General features: G+C 47.7%; 1 protein-coding gene across 2 annotated transcripts in view; it reads left to right on the forward strand.

Annotated features, from left to right (window-relative positions):
* RGS7 (regulator of G protein signaling 7) overlaps positions 1-20,874 on the forward strand; it is a 71,029-nt gene extending 50,155 nt beyond the window's left edge. Inside the window, exons 6-18 of one of the 2 annotated variants that reach the window (XM_084868740.1) lie at positions 850-901; positions 5,469-5,533; positions 5,849-5,925; positions 6,028-6,109; positions 7,513-7,587; positions 7,774-7,872; positions 9,160-9,221; positions 10,619-10,729; positions 11,665-11,790; positions 12,667-12,853; positions 13,971-14,060; positions 16,657-16,737; positions 20,137-20,874. In XM_084868740.1, the coding sequence (XP_084724866.1) occupies positions 850-901; positions 5,469-5,533; positions 5,849-5,925; positions 6,028-6,109; positions 7,513-7,587; positions 7,774-7,872; positions 9,160-9,221; positions 10,619-10,729; positions 11,665-11,790; positions 12,667-12,853; positions 13,971-14,060; positions 16,657-16,731 (1,101 nt within the window). In that variant the 3' untranslated portion in view covers positions 16,732-16,737; positions 20,137-20,874. The remainder of the gene's footprint in view (positions 1-849; positions 902-5,468; positions 5,534-5,848; positions 5,926-6,027; positions 6,110-7,512; positions 7,588-7,773; positions 7,873-9,159; positions 9,222-10,618; positions 10,730-11,664; positions 11,791-12,666; positions 12,854-13,970; positions 14,061-16,656; positions 16,738-20,136) is intronic. The other variant, XM_084868741.1, reaches the window with a different exon arrangement.
* The last annotated feature ends 217 nt before the right edge of the window (positions 20,875-21,091 follow it).

A 21,091-nucleotide genomic window follows, 5' to 3' on the forward strand; every position in this document is an offset into this window, starting at 1 on the left:
TCCGTCTGTTGTCAATCCTATCCATCAACTAGGGCGTTATAAGTTAAAAACACGATCTCTGCTTGGTGCAGTTTAAAAAATCAGAGCAATCCGTGTCTATGTGAAGAAATGTTTTTTTAAAGTGAGTGAGGGGGACCTTTTTTTCCATTCTGTTGGATACAGTGAAGAGCTGTAGTACATATTGAATAAAACCAAGGCCAATGATGGGCAGATTGTGGGGAGAGAGTTTGACTCAAGGTTGAGCTTGGGTTCGACCGATGGCCGTGTTGAGGTATATGAGTCATAGAAGACAATTGGTTACTTTTTAAAAAATATATTTTTTTGATTTTTCACAGAGAGGAAGAGAGAGGGATAGAGAGTTAGAAACATCGATGAGAGAGAATCATCGATCAACTGCCTCCTGCACACCCCGCACTGGGGATGTGCCTGCAACCCAGGTACATGCCCTTGACCAGAATCGAACCCGGGACCCTCCAGTCCGCAGGCCGATGCTCTATCCGCTGACCAAACCGGTTTTGGTGACAATTGGTTATTTTCAAACATGTTTTATCCCAAGTCATGCCAACTTGACTGTCACCCTCTACTTTCCGTCTTGGAGGACTCCAACGTTGTATGTCCGTTGACATACAATGGCAGCCCATGTGGGATATCTTGGGGGCAGGATCGTTGCTCAGCAGAGTACACGTGGGAGAAGAACCTCCCGGCGCCTCTCTGGATCACAAACAGATCTTCCCTGGACTCTTCTGGAATCTCGGAGAATTGCTCAATAGACACACCGCGCATAAGCCAGCCGCTCTGGTCCTTATTTCCGTGTCTGACCTGGGTTTTCCGCTTCTTTTCCTCCCACAGACGCCCTACTTTTGGCCATCCAATTGCTGGGAGCCGGAAAACACGGACTACGGTCAGTGCGCTATCTATCCCGCGGTCTGCAGGGCAGCCCGTGTGGCCGTGTGCACGTGTGTGCTTGCATGTTCATTGCTTTCGGGGGTGGAGAAAAGAACACGGCTGTTCTCGGGATGGGGCTCGTGTCGCTAACACGGGATGGACAAATGGCTGTGTTTTTTGGGGGGAAGTTCTTCCTGTGGGATAGTGTCCGCTGAGGCTGTGAAAGAAAAAATAGATTTTCTCCTGAAGGAGTGAAAGACCGATAAACAAGCTTTAAAGAAAGGCTATTGTTATTTTCCCATCGCACATGGAAATAGTTATTATTACAAAGAGTTATTATTATTTCAAAGGGGCTCAGAGGGTCAGCATTCTAGCTCCTCTCTCCAGGGGAGTGGAATTATGGTAAGTCCATGGGCTTCCTAAGGCTTCATGTTTCTCACTATTTTTAGAAAATATATTTTTACTGGAGGCCCGGTGCACGGATACATGCACATGGAAAGGAAATTAATTAGAGAGGGGTCTGGCAGGGCAGGATTGGGTGAGATGGACCAGACACGCCCTGGAGCCAACGTCCTGCAGTCACTCCCCCCCTGACCACACTTCGGGCAGGGCTGGGGGTCAAAGGGCATCTGCAGGGTGAGCGGGGTCCCTCCAGCAGTGGGCCCCTCAGCCTGGCCTGCGGGAATTGGGCTGAAATTGGCAGTCTGACATCCCCCGAGGGGATCCGGAATGCAAGAGGGCGCTCTGCAAAGTTGCTGTCACTTGGCAGCTCTTGCACTGAGCATCTGCCCCCTGGTGGTCATTGCGCTTCATAGCTGGTCGGACGGTTGGATGGTGGATGGTCACTTAGGCTTTTATATATATACAATAGATTGATTTCAGGGAGGGAGAGAAAGAGATAGAAACATCAATGATGAGAGAGAACCACAGATCAGCTGCCTCCTGCATCACCGTACACTGGGGATGGAACCCCGCAGCCGGGGTGTGTGTCCTGACCAGGAATCGAACTGTGACCTCCTGGTTCCTAGGTCGATGCTCAACCACTGAGCCACGCAGGCCGGGCTGACAGCACTGTTTCTCCTGCTGTTACGTAGACCGAATGTGCTGGGCCGTTGTGTTTCCGTCATTGTCTTGGGACAGATTCTGGCAGGCTGTACGTTCTGTGATGACCCGGGCTGTGTTTTCATGTTAAGCTCGAGGTTGTTGGGTTCTCTTTAACGAAGCTTCTGGTTAAGCCAACAAATGTTTTCCTGAGCCTGCGGCATCTCCTGCTGCTGCTTTCTGGCTTCTCTGCAGAGCTTTGGCCAGCTCCCAGCTGCTGTGATGACAGTCCCTGTGATAACACACTATGCTCACAGGTCACTGCGCTATTCGCCGGGTTCCAGGATTGTGCCTCCGGCTGATGCCCTGGGCCGGGGAGCAAGAGGCAGAGCTTGCAAAGCCTTCCCAAACATCCTTCTGTTTTAAAAATCTATATTCTTATTGATTTCAGGGAGGAAGGGGGAGGGAGAAAGAGAGGGAGAGAGAACTGAAAACATCCATGGTGAGAGAGAATCATGGATCGGCTGCCTCCTGCACGCCCCTCACTGGGGATGGAGCCTGCAACCTGGGCCTGTGCCTTGACCAGGAATCGAACCGTGACCTCCTGGTTCCTAGGTCGACGCTCAACCCACTGAGCCACGCTGGCCGGGCCATATTTCTGTTTTAAGTGTATTTTACCAGCTGGACGACAATGTCTCTGCTTAGGTTGCAGGAGGATCTAGGATTTCTCGGCCCAACATGTGGAGAGTGGCTACCGTGTTTGGATAAGTGCAAGCCTCGGGCTAAGGAGAGGCCACAGTCCTCTTGTGGAGGGCAAGTCCCAGTGTGGAGGGCAGAGCCCTCCCCCCAAAATTATAGCCACTCCCTGTCCCCCACCCCCCTCTTCCCTCTGAGATCCGTCCGTCTGTTCCATGTGTCCCTGTCTCTGGATCTGTTTTGTCCATCGGTTCATTTTGTTCGTTAGCCTCCGCCGGTGAGCGAGGTCCTGCAATGCTTATCTTCCTCTGGCCGGCTTAGTCCGCGTGGCAGGACGCTGTCCGGGGCCCTCCACGCAGTCACATGTCCTTCTGGCTCTGAAGTAACGGCTTTGTAATCAGTCCCGACAGAAGAGCCGGCCATCTGTCCCCTGTGCCTGCCTTTGAACAATGCGCTGTCTTTGCCAAAAGGCTTTATCTGGAGTGTTTCCTTCATGTTCACAGCTGCCCTGTGAAATCTGAAAACAAAGAAACATTAAAATTCTCATTTCTCAGGACCCTGCCGTTAGCTCACCTAACCAGGAGCAGGCAGGCATCCGCTGGCTGATTTGAGAACGATTCCTCCACTGTTCGTCTGTGGGAACTCTGACTTCTACCCGTTGTTCCTTTTTCTTGGGTTTGTGGGGAAATCGGGCCCACTTTATCCTAGCTAATAAAGAGGGAATATGCAAATTGACCATCACGCCATCACAAAAAGATGGCGGCGCCCAGTCCCCTCAGCCCCGCCGGAGTCCCCCTGTCCTTTCAGCCCTGCTCCGGGGGTAAAGGGGGGGAGCGCCTGCCCCCCATAGCCCCCCAAGTCCTGTCACAGAAAATGGGTTGCCTCAAAAGTTGGTTAAGCTTCTCAGGACAGGGGTCAGCAAACTGCAGCGTGTGAGTTTGTTGGCCATTGTCTTAGGTCAAAAAGCATCCAAAACCTTTGAAAAGGGAATTCCAATATTTATAAACATTGGGACTGGACAACTCAAGGTTATTTCCACTACAACCTGTTATGATTTTTGTAATAGTAACATTCTGAATCCACATAGTACCAGCTGTATTGTATGTAAGCAGGTATTATTTAAAGGAATGGCCATTGTTATTAAAAACAACTCACGAAACCACACTCATTTTGCATGTCAGGGACATTCTGTGTGACGTTCCTAGTGGCTGGGGTTAATGCCCCTACACCGGCAGTCGGACATCCCCCGAGGGGTCCCAGATTGGAGAGGGAGCAGGCTGGGCTGAGGGACACCCCCCCTCTGTGCACGAATTTTGTGCACCGGGCCTCTACTTTTTTCATCTCAACGAAGCAACTTCTCAGCCCATTCACCGCCCTCAAGCGCTGCTCCTCGGTCACCTGTCCCTCCCCCTCCCATCCTTGAAGGCGTCGGGAGATCCTGCTGGGAACCTGTGAGAGCACTCACAGGAGAGGATACAATAATTGGGTCAAGTTGAAGGCTAACCATTGACGGTCAGCTTCTTAGAGGCCAGTGAAACAGGTCCTTCGATGGGTCTGCAAAGTTCCGGCTCACCCCGATCCTCTTTCTTTCTGCATCCATCAGGCTATTTTAATCCTCCCTCCTTGTCCGCCCTGAGTGTCTTGTTTCCACAGGAGGCTGTATGAGGTAGCCTTCCGTTTAGGATCTTATCCTGGATTCAGTCTGAATATTTCTCTCAACTGGGTTCAGATTTCAACTCGGCTGCTGATTAGCTGTGTCCTTGAACACATGTTATCCTCAGCCCAGCCCAAACGTTGAGAGGAGGGAATGATATACACTCAACCTAGGAGCCAGGAGGTCACGGTTCCATTCCCGGTCAAGGGCGCAGGCCCGGGTTGCGGGCTCCATCCCCAGCGGGGGGCGTGCAGGAGGCAGCCGATCCATGATTCTCTCTCATCACGGATGTTTCTCTTTCTCCCTCTCCCTTCCTATCTCTGAAACCAATAAAAATACATTTTAAAAATAAATAAATAAAATCAGTGGGTGTTCCCCGCCCCCACTCTCCTGGCTGCCTCCCCCGGTCCCAGCATCCCCTCCGATGTAGGTTATAGGTATTGGGATCACCATCCGGCAGACCCAGAGCTGTTTTCAGATTGGCTGTCACCTGGGGATGTTCTGTGCCCAGCCTTCAAAATCGCCACGTGAGTCGTATCAGCTTGCACTCTGTTTAGATCATAACAGGAAGCAGGCGCATTAATTTGGAGCAAAAAAAGAATGCATTTTAGCCATCAGCGAGAGAGCGGCTGTGCTGTGCGGCTTTCTATTGTATTAGTATTTTCTTTAAAGTTGTGTTACCCCCTCTTTTTATTTTATTTTATTTTATTTTATTTTATTTTATTTACAATCCATGTGCCTCATGTAAGCTGGAGTGATTTTTTTTTTAAAGATATATTTGTATTGATTTTAGAGCGAGAGGAAGGGAGAGGGATAGAGAGAGAGAAATATATATATATATTTTTTAAAAAGGTGACAAAGACGTCTTGATGCGTAAGGCTGTGTTTTCATTGCCAGTGCCTCAGTGTGAATAAGCAGGCAGAAGATGATGGATTTTTTTTTTAATATATATTTTATTGATTTTTTACAGAGAGGAAGGGAGAGGGATAGAGAGCTAGAAACATCGATGAGAGAGAAACATCCATCAGCTGCCTCTTGCACACCCCCCCAATGGGGATGTGCCCGCAACCAAGGTCCATGCCCTTGACCGGAATGGAACCTGAGACCCTTCAATCCGCAGGCTGGTGCTCTATCCACTGAGCCATACCAGTTTCACCAGGAGATGATGGGTTTTTTATCTGTTTCCCTCCAGCGGTGTACCTCTGCAAGAGGACGATGCAGAACAAGGCCCGGCTGGAGCTCGCGGACTACGAGGCTGTGAGTACCAGGGATCTTCTCCCCACGGGAGTCCTGAAACGAGCAGGAGTGAGGCTCACGGTCAATCCGGGGCCTCCGGCAGCCTTCCCCCTGCGTGGGTGGGGAGGGTCAGATTCTCAGGGGATCCCCTACTGGGGGCCTGTGCCCTGACCGGGAATGGAACCATGACCTCCTGGTTCTTGGGTTGATGCTCAACCACTGGGCCACACTGGCTGGGCTGTCTTTCTCTTCTTGACGGATCCGTGCGGCGGGTGAACGGGGAGGGGAGAGGGGAGGGGAGCAGCGGGCCGTCTTCACCTCTGCCGTGCCTTTCAGGAGAGCCTGGCCCGGCTGCAGAGAGCCTTCGCCAGGAAGTGGGAGTTCATCTTCATGCAGGCCGAGGCGCAGGCAAAGTGAGTCCTTGTGAGTCTCTTGGGAGCTCCGTCCTGGCCGAGGCCCCTTTGCTCGGCACCGCGGTGAGCTCTCCTGATGGCTCTTTGTTCCGCTGTTGACAGAGTGGACAAGAAGAGGGACAAGATCGAGAGGAAGATCCTCGACAGCCAAGAGCGGGCCTTCTGGGACGTGCACCGCCCCGTGGTAGGCCTTTCAGAACGTGAGGGGTGCCCCCCGGGGAAAGGGAGAGAAGACTGTTGTGACCCCGTCATTGCCCCAAAGTCTTGGCAAATGAGTTAAGGAAAGGTTGTCACTTTTGTGTAAGGTGACCGGTGTGATGCAGAATCTATATATATAAAAGCCTACGGTAAGTGACCATTCGACCGGTCGACTGGCAGCTATGACATGCACTGACCACCGGGGGGCAGATGCTCCGACCGGTAGGTTAGCTCGCTGCTGAGGTCTAGGTGATCGGGACTGGAAGATGGGCCAGATCTCTCTTTTTTTTTTTTTTTTTAGAGAGAGAGAGTGGGAGGGAGGAAGGAAGGGTGAGGGAGAGAGGGAGAGGAACATCAATGTGGGAGAGATTGATCTGAAGGAGACTTGCTCTCCGTTACTGACTCAGAGCCCTGCTCTTCTGAAGCGTCTTGCTAGCCCACGTCAGTCAAACGCCTCCTGCTGCAGTGAGCAAAAATGCCTTAACGCCAGGAAAGGAATTCATGTATTTGCATTCCCTTAAATAAAATATCAGCAATAAAACCAAAAAAATTGCCGCGTCTGTTTCACAGCCCATTAAGACATCTCCAAGAACGAGGCGGCGGTACTATTTCTCAGGAACATGCACATTTCGCTCCGCCGGGAATTCACTCAATTCTGCCTTTTAATAAATAGTATTAAAGTAACGCCACCGCACAGCTTAATTCTGTGGAAGATAAACGCGCCTTTAAGCCGCTAGGAACAACTTACGATTCTTTCCTGGGCCAATGTAAATGCCACCTGTGATTCCTTACATCCCGTATTACGCACTTAATATTCTATCTGGCAAATAGTCCGTAAGGGGACGCTTTTATTAAGTGCCTACTTGGTCATGGAAATGCTATCGGTATCTTCCTGGGAAGATATGTTCAGCCGTGTCGGACACCGGCGTATGTATAACATCTCACGTGATTTGGTGCATACTATATATGCTTCAAAAAGGTAATTGCCTTGTTTTTGCTCGGCCAGGTATGGCTCAATAGCTGAGCATCGACTCAAGAACCAAGAGGTCACCAGTTCGATTCCCGGTCAGGGTACATGCCCAGGTTGCAGGCTCGATCCCCAGTAGGGGGCATGCAGGAGGCAGCTGATCCATGATTCTCTCTCCTCATTGATGTTTCTCTCTCTCTCTTTCTCCCTCTCCCTTCTTCTCTGAAATGAATAAAAATATGTGTATTTTTAAATATGTATATATACCTAACTGATGTTGTCACAGACACAGCCGATAGACTTTTAGGAAGAGTGGCTATCGGGGCCGGCCATCGGGGTCTTTTTTGGGGGTCGGGGAAAGCAAGCCATTCACCCCAGATCAAAGGTTCAAGGTTCCTCCTTCTCTCCGACCCCACCCGCAGCCTGGCTGTGTCAACACCACGGAGGTGGACATCAAGAAGTCGTCCCGGATGCGAAACCCACACAAAACCCGCAAGGTAGGACCCCATCCTGAGTCTGTGTGGAACAAGTGGCGTTAGAAGAAGTTTACGTTTAAAACACGTGGCTCTCCAGAGACATGTCCATTGTTGGGCTGTTGACATTTGGCTCTGTGGATGGATGTGTTTGCCGACCCCTGGCCTAACCCATTTCTTTCTTTTTTTTATTTTATTTATTTCATACAGTCTGTCTATGGTTTACAAAATGATATTCGAAGTCACAGTCCCACCCACACACCCACGCCAGAAACAAAACCTCCCACAGAAGACGAGCTACAGGAGCAGGTGGGTCAAACCTGTAGAATGGCCTGTTCACGGTGTGCAGAGTGGCCACTGTGAGAACCGGACAGTGAATGGTTAATAGCAGGTCTTGTAAACGCTTACGTGTAGGGTTGACCGTTTCGTAGAGAAGATTTTTCAGTTAAAAAGAAATGAAATTGTCTCATTATAAGATACATAGTCAAAACTCCTCAATATGTAATTCCCCAAGTCCTTCATTCTCTACCCAATTTTTAAAAAATATATTTTATTGATTTTTTTTACAGAGAGGAAGGGAGAGGGATAGAGAGCTAGAAACATTGATGAGAGAGAAACATTGATCAGCTGCCTCCTGCACACCTCCTACTGGGGATGTGCCCACAACCAAGATACATTCCCTTGACCGGAATCGAACCTGGGACCTTTTAGTCCTCAGGCAGACGCTCTATCCACTGAGCCAAACTGGTTTTGGCATCTACCCATTTTTTTAAAGCCACATGCACTAATTTATTGTGGGTTCCATCACTGGGTCTTCAGAACGAGAAGACAAGAGGTTGGCTACATGGCCATGGCTTTCCCATGTCCAGTCATGTGACATGATTTCCTCAAATGGGTGTTAATTCTTGTGTCTACAGTCCGGTCTCTATATCTATGCGCCTCTTGATGTTTTCCCTTATCAACGCTGGTGTAAGGTCATGGTATATACCACATCTTGCTTTACCAATTGATCAATAGCTTTGTCTCCGAGTAATATTGCAAAGCAATCGCCAGTGTCTCCTGTCAAATAATAACTAACCTCTTGGTTCATTCAGCCCTGGGGCTTTTCCCCTTTTTTTATTCTTTTTTTTTTCTTATCTTTAATTGTAATATGATTTATAAATAATATAATACATTTTTCTAGTATATTTACAATCCTCATGAAGGAAATAGTAATTCAGATAAAAATTTTATGTTTTTATTGATTTCAGGGAGAGGAAGGGAGAAGGAGAGAGAGAGAGAAGCATCTATGATGAGAGAGAATCATGGATCAGCTGCCTCCTGCACACCATCTACTGGGTGGGGATCAAGCCAGCAACCCGGGCATGTTCCCTTGACCAGAATCGAACCTAAGACCTTTCAGCCTGCAGGCTGATGCTCCACCCACTGAGCCAAACCATCTAGGGCATCATTTGATTTTTTTTAAACAGACTTTGGATTTTTACTGATGTACAATAGAATATATTCTAGTTTGGAATTTCCAATAGTTAGCAATTGGAGCTGAAAATTGTGAGAATCTCACTGCTTATATAACTACTTCTTTAACTCTGTTTTCAGATAAACTATTGGCAAATACAGTTAGACAGACATCGGTTAAAAATGTCAAAAGTCGCAGATAGGTGAGTATTTGGAGATGTCCATATGCACTTACACTTTTTATTTGACAGAGAAATCTGATAAAAATGGTACAAGAACTGTTGGACAAGGAGCTGAGATAAGTGATTGGGACCCTGTAATGAATGTTATTTTGTTTTCCCTCATTTATTTTTAAATATTTTTATGGATTTCAGAGAGGAAGGGAGAGGGAGAGAGAAACATCAATGATGCGGAGAATCCTGGATCGGCTGCCCCCTGCAGCCCCCTACTGGGGACAGAGCCCGCAACCTGGGCCTGTGCCCTGACTGGGAATCGAACCCTGACCTCCTGGTTTATAGGTTGAGGCTCAACCACTGAGCCACACCAGCCGGGCTGTCTTTGCATTTTAAATTAATTACAGAATGATCCTTATGGTCTTATCATATCAGGAGGTCCAGTCCTGGTGCAACCAGAGTCAGACACAGAAGATAATTCCAAGGCCCTGAATCTTTTCCCTCCCGCTGGGAGAAATAGACCTTTCAGCTTCCGAAGTTGGCTTTTCTTGCATTTCACACTGAGTTACCGCAGAACTCCGAAACTGGGATTAACCTCAGATCGTACATTTTTCCCATTTCTTTATTTAAATCTGTTCTTAAGAACATTCGTGTCCTGCACTTTGAGGCATTGTCAGATCCTACCTCTTCAACTTTTTCCCTCTCCTTATCGTTATTTTTAAACACGGATTTTAAAAAGTTTTTGCTCAGAAAGTCACTCCTCTTTTACCTAATTCCTATAAATACTTTAGAAAAAGAATTACTTTTTCTCTCTTTTTAAAAAAAAATGTATTTTATTGATTTTTTTTTTTACAGAGAGGAAGGGAAAGGGAGAGAGAGAGTTAGGAACATCAATGAGAAAGAATCATCGATCAGCTGCCTCCTGCACACCCCCTACTGGGGATGTGCCCGCAACCAAGGTACATGCCCTTGACTGGAATCGAACCTGGGACCTTTCAGTCTGCAGACCGATGCTCTATCCACTGAGCCACACCGGTTTCGGCAAGAATTATTTTTTAACCTCTTTTCCACGGTTGGCTAACATCAGTTCGGCTGCGGGCGGACTGGTCTACCAGGGATCGGAGCTGAGCTTAGCCCTGGCCCTCACGCTCTGACCTCTTGCGTTTAGTTTATTGTAATAAAGGGATACTGACTCCCAGGGCGTAGGCATGGGGAGGGATGGAATCCTGGGCCCCATTGGTCCTCCGAGAAGCACTGTCAGGGAGTGTGTGTAAGTTTATAGAAACGGGAAAACGGCCATCGGGGTTCATGCTGGAAAGCAGCAAGCATCCCTCGGCCACACATTTTCATAGCGTCCCTAACTCTGGGCTGGCCACAGCCTCAGCCAGACGGCAGCTAAGGGAGGCCAATGTGTCTCTTCCCTCCAGTCTGCTGAGTTACACGGAGCAGTATTTAGACTACGACCCATTTTTTGTGCCGCCCGACCCTTCCAACCCGTGGCTGTCCGATGACACTACTTTCTGGGAACTTGAAGCAAGGTAAGTGCCATTTTCTCTTCCCTCGAAATATTTCGCTTATTTCGGGGTTTGGGTTCAATGGGAAGAATCCCCATAGCTGGTAGTGGTCACCGTAGTTTTACTCTGTGTCTCCATTAGCCCAGGGTATAAAGCTCTTATTATAAAGGTACTGGTTTTGAACCTTAGATATTTGAACTTGCATTTTCAAAGGACTCGGGCAGAATAGAGGTAGACCAGTCAGAATTGGGATCTTCGGTTCTTTAGCTTATTGTCTTAGCTACCTGAAAAAAAACACGTAGTCACAAAGGCCCATGTGTTCAAGTAAAAATGAATGCTAAATCCATACTTACTTAAGCCCAGTATAATTATACTAGAGGCCCGATGCATGAAGATTTGTGCAAGAGTGGGCCTTCCTTCCCCTGGCTGCCAGCACCACCTTGGCTACAGCCCACAGCCGCCTTCCCACCTTCCCATGCTGCCCAGAGACCCCATCCCCAGCTGCTTGGCGCCTGTGTATGCAGTTTAACCCACCGTCTTCATTGGGTTAATTTGCATGCTCGCTCCTGATTGGCTGGTGGTCGTCGCGAAGGTACGGTCAGTTTGCATCTTCCTCCTTTATTAGTGTAGATGCCTGTATACATTCAATTTTAAAACTAAAAGGACCTTACTCTAAGAGAAACTGGCAGGAGACGGACTCTTCAGAAAGCCAAAGCACCACTTAGGACTACCTGGTTTCTTGCACAGACCCCAGACTTCATCATGGATGCCTAGAAGCGTCCACCTCACAGCCATTTCATTCAGAGTCATTGTCCTAAGATATTTTTTTCCTCCCCCGAAAAGTTCAGTTAAAGACGGGAATGCCAAGACATCTGTAGTTCTGAGAGGAAACGTGTAACGGCAGAAAACAGGGCTGGTACCGAGAGGAATGTGTTGGGTGTGGTTTTTGTCTCCTTCAGCAAAGAACCGAGCCAGCAGAGGGTCAAGCGCTGGGGGTTCGGCATGGACGAAGCGCTGAAAGACCCCGTGGGGAGAGAGCAGTTTCTTAAGTTTCTCGAGTCAGAATTCAGCTCCGAAAACTTAAGGTAAGACGCGGTTTTCCAACAGTATGCCGTAAGCCAGAGGTACCGCCTGTACTGGGCCCAGTTGTGTAGGATGTAACGGGTCAGCGACTCTCCCGCCACCATCATGGGCATGACCGGAGCCCACGGAATTCCTGCCACTTGATGGAGGAAGAAGAAGAAGAAGAAAAGAAAAAAAAGATAAAATAAGGCAAAGAATGTCCAACATGACCAGTCCCTCGCGGTGGCATATTTTTACCCTGTCTTTTTACGGTATACATTGTTGTGTGTTTGAAATGGACTCCTTAAAGAAGCGTTTGGCAAAGTGGAAAACGGCCAATAGTATTTCTGTAGTGAAATGAAAATGTCGACTATTTATGAATAATGGTCTTCCTGGCATATGGTTTCTCAAGGAAGGTCTACAAAAAAAGAGATCGGGTATTTGTGTCAAATAACTTGAGCCCTAGCCAGTTTGGCTCAGTGGATAGGGCGTAGGTCTGCAGATGGAAGGGTCTCGGGTTTGATTCAGGTCAAGGGCATGTGCCCAGATTGCGGGCATCATCCCCACTAGGGGGCGTGCAGGAGGCAGCCGATCAGTGATTCTCTCTCATCATTGATGTTTCTCTCACTCTCACTCTCCCTCTCCCTCCTCCTCCCTCTCTCCCTCTCCCTCTCCCTCTCCTTCTCCCTCTCCCCCTTCCTCTCTGAAGTCAATTTAAAAAAATCAACCCAAAGGGGTGGGGGGATAACTTGAGATGAAACTGTGGGGGCAACTCTTTTCTTTGCACATTGAAAGCCGCACCCCATCAAGCTGCTGGTGAGAGAGGGACCCACGTCCCGCCCCTCTGTTGTACACATCACCTCCACCGATTTGAACGCTCGGTGTCGCACCCCCTGCAGGTTCTGGCTGGCGGTGGAGGACTTGAAGAAGAGGCCCATTAGGGAAGTCCCCTCGCGGGTCCAGGAGATCTGGCAGGAGTTCCTGGCTCCGGGAGCCCCCAGCGCCATCAACCTGGACTCGAAGAGCTACGACAAGACCACGCAGAACGTGAAGGAGCCCGGGCGGTACACGTTTGAGGACGCTCAGGTGGGTGCCCCGTGGGCCTCGTGGTGAGTTCCACGCATGCTCCCACGGAGCTGGGGGGTGGAGGTACTTGTGTTTTGTTTTTCTTGTCATTGGCAGCCATGTCTGACCCTCCAGCGTAGGCCACTGTGTGTCACATACTCCCATTGATCCAGGAGGGAACGGAGGCCCTTGAGAGTGAGCTGTATTGAAAAGCCTGGGAGTATTCTGTCATTGTGTGTGGTTTTATGGGAACGTTTGTTTCTGGTTTTGTTTTAATGTATTTTAATGATTTTTTTTGCAGAGAGGAAGGGAGAGGGAGAGAGAGCTAGAAGCATTGATGAGAGAGAAGCATCCATCAGCTGCCTTTGAGAATATCTGGATGTCCCAATCCCTTCTTATTTGGAGAAAATATATAATTTTAAAATATATATTTTTTTTTACTGATTTTTTTTACAGAGAGGAAGGATAGAGAGTCAGAACATCCATCAGTTGCCCCCTGCACCCCCCCACCCCCACCCCACTGGGGATGTGCCCGCAACCAAGGTACAAGTTCCATTCCAGTCAAGGGCATGTACCTTGGTTTTGGGCACATCCCCAGTGGGGGGTGTGCAGGAGGCAGCTGATGGATGTTTCAAACTCTCTATCCTTTTCCCTCCCTCTCTGTAAAAAATCAATAAAATATATATATATTTAAAAATTACATATTATCTCCAAATAAAAAGAGATTGGGACATCCAGACACGCCCAAAGGGTTCAAAATGCTACATCTCAACCTGGCGTAGTTTGAAGCGCCAGCAGATTGATTTAAATTCCCCAATAATCCATGGGAACCAACAACTTGATTTAGTATCACTTTAGGACATTCTGTTAACGATACTCCATTTTTTTTTTTTTCTTAAAAAAAAGGGGGGGGGGCTGGGTGTGATTTACATCCAGTTTTAAAATGGATTGATGAACAACATAATGAACTTGAGGGTCTGCTTGTTCTGTCAACAGAAGGTATTCTCAGCAGCAGAGTCCTGCTTTGTTTCTAGCTGCTTCCGGATGGGTTTCCCGACAACCTGTTGTCCTCTGATCACGGCGCTAGGTTTCCCCTGAGAAGTGACGAAGCCGCGCCCTGACCGCTATTTCTTTCCAGGAGCACATTTACAAACTGATGAAAAGCGATTCATACCCACGTTTTATACGATCCAGTGCCTACCAGGAGCTTCTACAGGCGAAGAAAAAGGTACCTGTTCTTTGCGACCTCTTAAAATCGGGTTCTCGGTTGTAATTCGTTGGACTAGTGGCCTTCCTGGGGCCCCGGGGAAGTGGACAGAGGGTAAGTGAACACACCCCAAGACCCTCCCCAAACCTCTGCCTTACATAAGAGCCATTTAAGTTCTCTCGGCTTCTGTTTGTTGATTGCTTATTTTCTTTTTTTGTTTTGTTTTGTTTCTGTAGTTGTTCTTGCTTTACAAAGTTTTTTTTTTTTTTTGAAGCTGTTTTTCATGGTTCATGTTAGTCTTTTATATGCCTAGTTCAAGGAAATAAAAAATTGCAATAGCCCGGCCATTGTTGCTCAGTGATTGAGCATCGACCTATGAGCCAGGAGGTCATGGTTCAATTCCCAGTCAGGGCACATGCCAGGTTGTCGATCCCCAGTAGGGGGCATGCAGGAGGCAGCCTATCAGTGATTCTCTCTCATTGATGTTTCTCTCTCCCTCTCCCTTTCTTTCTGAAATCAAATATATTTTTTAAAATTGCAATAAAGAAAGGAAAAGAATGATTTCATGAAGCAAATTTTCTTTGTTCACAGTAAACTAGAATGTATGTTTTTAGCCACATACCCATAACTAAAACTACTCATTGTTTTTCTCAGCGGTAGCTGTCAAAATGTAGGGATGTTGTCTCCTGAATTATTTTTTTTATTTGATATTTAGTCTGAACCATTCAGCATCCCCACAATGAATTTTTATGCACCTAAGATAGTACCCACCCACATAAGGAAGAATTTCAATATACCTCATTCAATGAATGTTTATCTTCAAAGTCTTCCTGTCAAGAGTACCCTGTCTCATCCATGTAACATGATATGGACTCTCTGGACATAAACATCTTCACTCATTGTTTCTTAGTATTAAAAGAGTTCGTAGCTTCTTTAACTTCTGAGACACAACTGTCATTTTCCATACTTCAGGATCATCCGTTAGGCTGATGGGATTTTTCAAAGTCCTCTGTAGACAGATCATCCAATACAGCAGCCACTGGCTATGTACGCGTGTTTAAGCTTAAATGGAAGTCCATTGAGATTACACAGAATTCTAGCCGGATATGAAGTACTCTGTGATCACAGATAAAGGCTTCTGAAATACTGGACAGCATAGAATGAACTTCAGACATTTCTACCGGATAGCAATGCTTTATAAAATGAATAGTTCTCTACAGCAATCTGGTCCCGATAGAAAGTTTTTAGGAATACCCCTAGATTTTCAAATACTTAAGACTTTGCAAACATCAGCATACACATGTCTCCGGGTCAGTGTATCTTCTTCATTTCAGTGCAGTTGAATTTTACTTGAAATCCCACCATTTTGTTTGCACAAGAGGAGTTTTGATGTTTAAAATAAAATCATTGCCCGGCCAGCATGGCTCAGTGGTTGAGCATCAACCCATGAATCCAGAGGTCACAGTTGGATTCCCGGTCATGGCACATGCCCAGGTTGCAGGCTCGATCCCCAGTGTGGGGCGTGCAGGAGGAGGCAGCCGATCCACGATTCTCTCTCCTCATGGATGTTTCTCTCTCTTTCTCTCTCCCTCTCTCTTCTTCTCTGATATCAATAAAAATAGTTTAACAAATAATGAGAAAATAAAAATAAAGTCGTTAATCAGAGGCCTGCCTTGGCAGCTCTGGCCCCTCCCAGTCCCTGCGGTTTAGGTCATGATTTGATGTTTTATCATTTCATCTCCTGTCTCTTTCTGCTCCGTTTTCTTGCTTTCTTTTTCTTTTTATTTTTCACGTTCCCTGTTTCCCTTTGCCTTGCCCCACCCCGCACGAGTAAGTCGGAACCCTCCATGGATCGCAGAACATCTTTTGAGAAATTTGCGCAGAATGTGGTAAGTCTTCTTTGGTGAGGAACGGCCCTTCCCTACGTCCAATGAAGCTGTGCCCCCAGTTTCTCACCCGTCTCCCACTTGGATGGAACAGCCTTGGTACTGCCTTGATTCAGATCCAGAACTTGGTTTCTCCTTCCCCTTGGGTCTCAGCCCTTCCCAGGGTAGATAGATAAAGATGTCTCCAATGGACCATCTCCATGTATCAGTCCAACGAAGGTTTGCAAAGAAGCCCATATTATAATACGTCAAATGAAGCAATCGCTGTTTGCTTACATTTTTTCTTTTTGCCCACGCTACTCTTTCTTTAAGAAAGAGAGTGCCTGCATTTCTACAATCTTGCCATTGGCTTTTGGTAATGCTGAAAAGATTAAGAACAATCTTGATTGTTCTTTCTACATCTGTAGGGAGAAAACGGCCTAGAAAGCAGTTGACAGCCAAAGACTTGGGTATGAACGGTGGCCGGTGACACGCTAACGCCCCTCCTTGGCCGGCCACCAGGCCTCTCTCCTCCTTCCTTTTCCAGGAAAGCTGTTGACAGTTGTTGCTTACATCATGCAGGAGGCCAGTTGTTTATGCCACTGTTTCCTCAGCCTCTAGCCCTGTGTTTTGGTGTGTGTGTGGGGTGGGTTCTCCTCCTTTCCTTTCCTTTGTGTTGTGCCCAGTGCCTTTGGAACGTGCCGACCTCGCGCGAGCTCAAACTAAAGCCTTGAACGCATTTATCTTTGTAGGGCAGGAATCTCCCCATTTTCCCATGCCATAAAAACTGTACTCCAACCCTGAGGGCCAGCACTAACCTGTTGTGAAAAGAGGTAGAACTCTCTTGGTTTCTACTCCAGTCCGTCCGCATTGTCTGTGGAGTTGTGTGGTTAGCTCCATGCTGCTGCTGCTGCTGCTGTGTGTGTGTGTGTGTGTGTGTGTTTGTATTGTGGCTTCTACTGTGATGGCCAGTTCAGTGGAGTTGTGTGTGTGTATGTTGAAATGTCAGCCAATTGGATTCAACGGAGCTGTGGTTTTTGCTTCTAGTTTTCTCCCAGATCTTTTCGGTGGGGAATGTCAGTCCTCAAATTGCATGTTGTGACCATGTGCAGAGATTGGGAAAGACAGTCAAAAGCAGTGTGTGCTGGGAGCATTCGATGTGGTTGCACAAAGTCAAGGGCTGGGACACGCCGGGCCCCGGGAATGAGCCACATTAAGAAACTTGCCGCCATTTTTGGTGGGATCTGTTGCCATCTCTGACCTTTCACGTAACATGTCAAGGGAAGGGAAAAGAGACACCTCAAGATGCTGGCGGAGAAGATGGCACCATGCACTCCTTATATTGCGTAAGAATTGTCTGCAGTTCATCCTTTCAGAATAGAATGCCGACAGAACATCGTCCGTAAGACGAGAATGGAAGTTTCTGGGATAGAATTAAACATAATACGGCAACTTAAGGGAGATGGGAAGGGGAAGCCAAATAGATATCTTTCCTCCAACACCATCCCTGATTCTGAGTCTTTTCTCCTCCTTCTCCTCTTAGGGACCGGGAACCATCCCATTTATCATTTTGTTGTATTATTTTATTGAAACAGAAGCGGCTCGTGGTGATAACTTGCCTGAGAAAGCAATTTTAGGTGCAGTTGCTCTGAGATGTACCAGACTGTGTAGCCTGTGTAGGTCGGACAGTAGATCTTCATTTCCCCTTGGTCCAGTGGCTCTCAACCTTTCTCATGCCACGGCCCTTTAATACAGTTCCTTATGTTGTGGTGACCCCCAAACATAACATTATTTCCATTGCTACTTCCTAACTAATTTTGCTCCTGTGAATGAATCGTAATGTAAACATCTGTGTTTTCTGGTGGCATTAGGAAGGTTGAGAACCGCTGCCCCCGTAGCATCATCCGTTCTGAAATTGCCACGTGGGTCATTGCTAATCGCTTTTCTCAAATGAAACTTTACAGAATGCGCCAAACCTTCCAAAACCTCTCGCTTTCAATCAGTAATTCAACTTCTTATAAATTATTTTAAGAAACCCAGGTGTCCACACTCATGCAAGAGTCAGTTGAATCCTATAAAGGTCAAACGTAAGACACAGTCTGAATGTACAATTGTGAATTTCTTAAATGCATCCGGGCATCTCTCCCTGGTAGAATATTATGCAGCGATTAAAAACTAGATTTTTAAAGTAGTGGCTTTCATCTTTACTTTTTGCCGCCCACATTTGACACAGTAATGCACACGTGTTTGTGCGTGCTGCTACGTAATTGGTACTGCATAGAACTAAATTCTATAATATATAAACTATATGTGTTTAGAACTAAAATTATCCTTGTTATGTGCAACGCAGTCTGAGATATTCTGATCTATAATATTCAATTATTTTCTGAATGTTGTTAGCATCTTTCTAACAAAATTGATTTTCTTACCCACTATATGCAATGAATGTGAACAAAACATTGTATTAGAAGAAACATGGATAGCATGGCTAATTGATCAACATATAATTATTTTAATGTACATGTTACTCATAAATAAGTCATCATATTATGCATAGTATAATGCCAGTTTTTAACGAACCATAGTTTCTATAAAAAGTAGGTGACATATTAGTATATAAATAGCTGTATTTCATATAAGGTTTATTTCTTGTAATATTTTTCTATGCTTTTCTCATTTTCTCTAATGGACCTACTCTATTGATCAGGGTGAGGGACCCCACCCATGCATGAATTCTTGCACCAGGCCTCTAGTTAGTTAATTTAGGGTGTGACCAGTGTCACCCCCATCCCTCACCCTATCATGCCTCTTTTCCTCCTAGGAAAAGTTACTTATTCCACACCAGGCTGGCATGGCTTAGTGGTTGAGCATCGACCTATGAACCAGAAGGTCAGAGTTCGATTCCTGGTTAGGGCACATGCCTGGGTTTTAGGCTCCATCCCCAGTGGGGAGATGTGCAGGAGACAGCCAATCCATGATTTTCTCTCATCGATGTTTCTATCCCTCTCTCCCTCTCCCTTCCTCCCTGAAATCAATAAAAATATATTTAGAAAAATAAATAAATGAAAACACACCCCCCTCTTTTTTTTTTTTTCTCCTCCTGGGTCTGTTTGGCAGCCTGTAGATTGGGAAAGACTGCTGTGTATTTTTACAGCAGTAACAAACCAAGCAAATGTAGCTTCTCTCTCCTTCCTCTGTGGATTCGTGTCTGTACACCTTTTTTCTTCAGACCGCTCCAGAGTGCTTGTAATTAACGGGGGGCCCTTTAGCTTGCAAGAGTGCCCCCCCAAAATGAAGATGTATTCTAGGCCTTCACACAATATGTGGAATCACCATATAAGGGATTTTCCTTGGGGTTGGGGTTGGGGTTGGAGGAAATGAAACAGGGAGGCGCCTCAAGTTTGCAGTAAGGAGCAGAGGTATCCTTTCCTTAAGATGTATAATTGGCACCTTTCTCTCCATTACTCTAGAGCAGTGGTCGGCAAACTGCGTCTCGCGAGCCACACGTGGCTCTTTGGCCCCCTGAGTTTTTAGCAAAGGCCAGCTTAGGATTAAGTTCATCACAATGCCCCTGCCTATAGAGTTTACGTTTAAAAAAAGGGGGCTCTCCAAAGAAATGTCAATCATCGCACTTATTTGATATTTGGCTCTGTGGGCTCATGAGTTTGCCGACCACTGCTCTAGAGGATGAGGGACAGGCTGAATCTTGAGCGTCTCACCCATCACGCCATCAAAAAAGCACATCTTACGTAATTATAACTCACCCTCTGTGCCCGTCTCGATATGGATCGACGGCTGCACTAACTCCAGCAGCCGAGCAAGAATGCATGCACGGGGGTCGCTCTCTCTCGGGGGGGGGGGGGGGCCAGCTTCCCGGGTCTCCTTGTACCGTGCCGATCATCAGTGGCTCTCCCCTGGGTGTCGCACCATCGCTCAGCCTGGATGGGACGTGGATGGACATGTTTTCTGAGTTGCTCCTCTCTGTGCTGTGAACCCATCAGTCTGTTTGCAACGGGGAGGTGGGCAGGGGGGGGGGGGGAGAGGGCAGGAGGGAGGAGGGTCATCATGTCCCATGTGCTGCCGGGAGGGGACGCTGGTCGTGGCGTCTGAACGTAAGACGTACCCAGAGCGTTCCATGTTCACCCGAAATCGGGCCGCGAGGGCTCTGCGTCCACCTGCAAGCGGGCTCTCAGCGACCGCCCCGGGTTGTCCCGTCTCTCTTTTCTCCCCAGGGGAAGTCCCTCACGTCCAAGAGGTTAACGAGCCTCGTCCAGTCCAGCTGAAGGGACACCGCCCTGTCGCATGGACACGCAGGCCGAGCCGCCGCCTACACTTTGTAGCTCTCTCGTCGTCGTCGTCGTCGTGACCCGGAGCCGAGGACCTTGGGCGGAGATGTTGCATGAGCAGAGGACCCGCTGTCGTTGTGCTTCCTTCGAGCGCCATCTCGACGGGACTCCGCCATCGCCACGCCTTCCCGTCCTCCGTGAAGGCGGCCGGCCTCCTTCCTTCCTCCACGTCCTAAGCTGGCTCTGTGTCTTTTCCTTTTTCTATCAAGTTCAAGTGACGTGCGCCTTTTCCTTCCCCTCCCTCCTCCCTCCCCTTTTTCTTTCCCTCAACGCTTCCGCTAGACACGCAGTTCCCCGGAGACGGAATCCGTCACTGAACTGGAAGAACTGTCGAAGAAAAACAGTCAGTGGGCGTCGACAGCTTCACACAGAGTTTACGTGACGACCCCTTTGCCCGGGAAGGCTCCTTGCACCGATGTCATCGCAGAAACAAGCACCCGTGTCCGTCTGTCGTCCGTACGTGCGCGGCCCCCGTCCCCGCATTTATTTTTATACCGTATTTAAATACGAAGCACCTCTCCACGCCCCCCCCCCCACCGTGGATTCCGGCGGATTCCTCCTTCCCTGTAAATTTGTGTATGTTTATATCGTTGTTTTATCTTTCATTAAAAGAGGCAGAATCTCGTGGCTTTTGTAACTCTTGACTTCTCGTGACAGCCAAGAGAAGAGAGAACGCTCGGAGAGCACCCACAAAAGGGGAGGAGCCGTTTAAACCATCACACAGACACACACACACACACACACCCCGGCCCTAGCTGGTGTGGCTCAGTGGATTGGGCATCGGCCTGGGGGACGAAAGGGTCTCCGGTTCGATTCCCGGCCCAGGCAGGAGGCAACCAAT

Source organism: Pipistrellus hanaki (genome assembly GCF_964339955.1).
Source record: "Pipistrellus hanaki genome assembly, chromosome: 20".
In the NCBI taxonomy this organism is placed as follows: domain Eukaryota; kingdom Metazoa; phylum Chordata; class Mammalia; order Chiroptera; family Vespertilionidae; genus Pipistrellus; species Pipistrellus hanaki.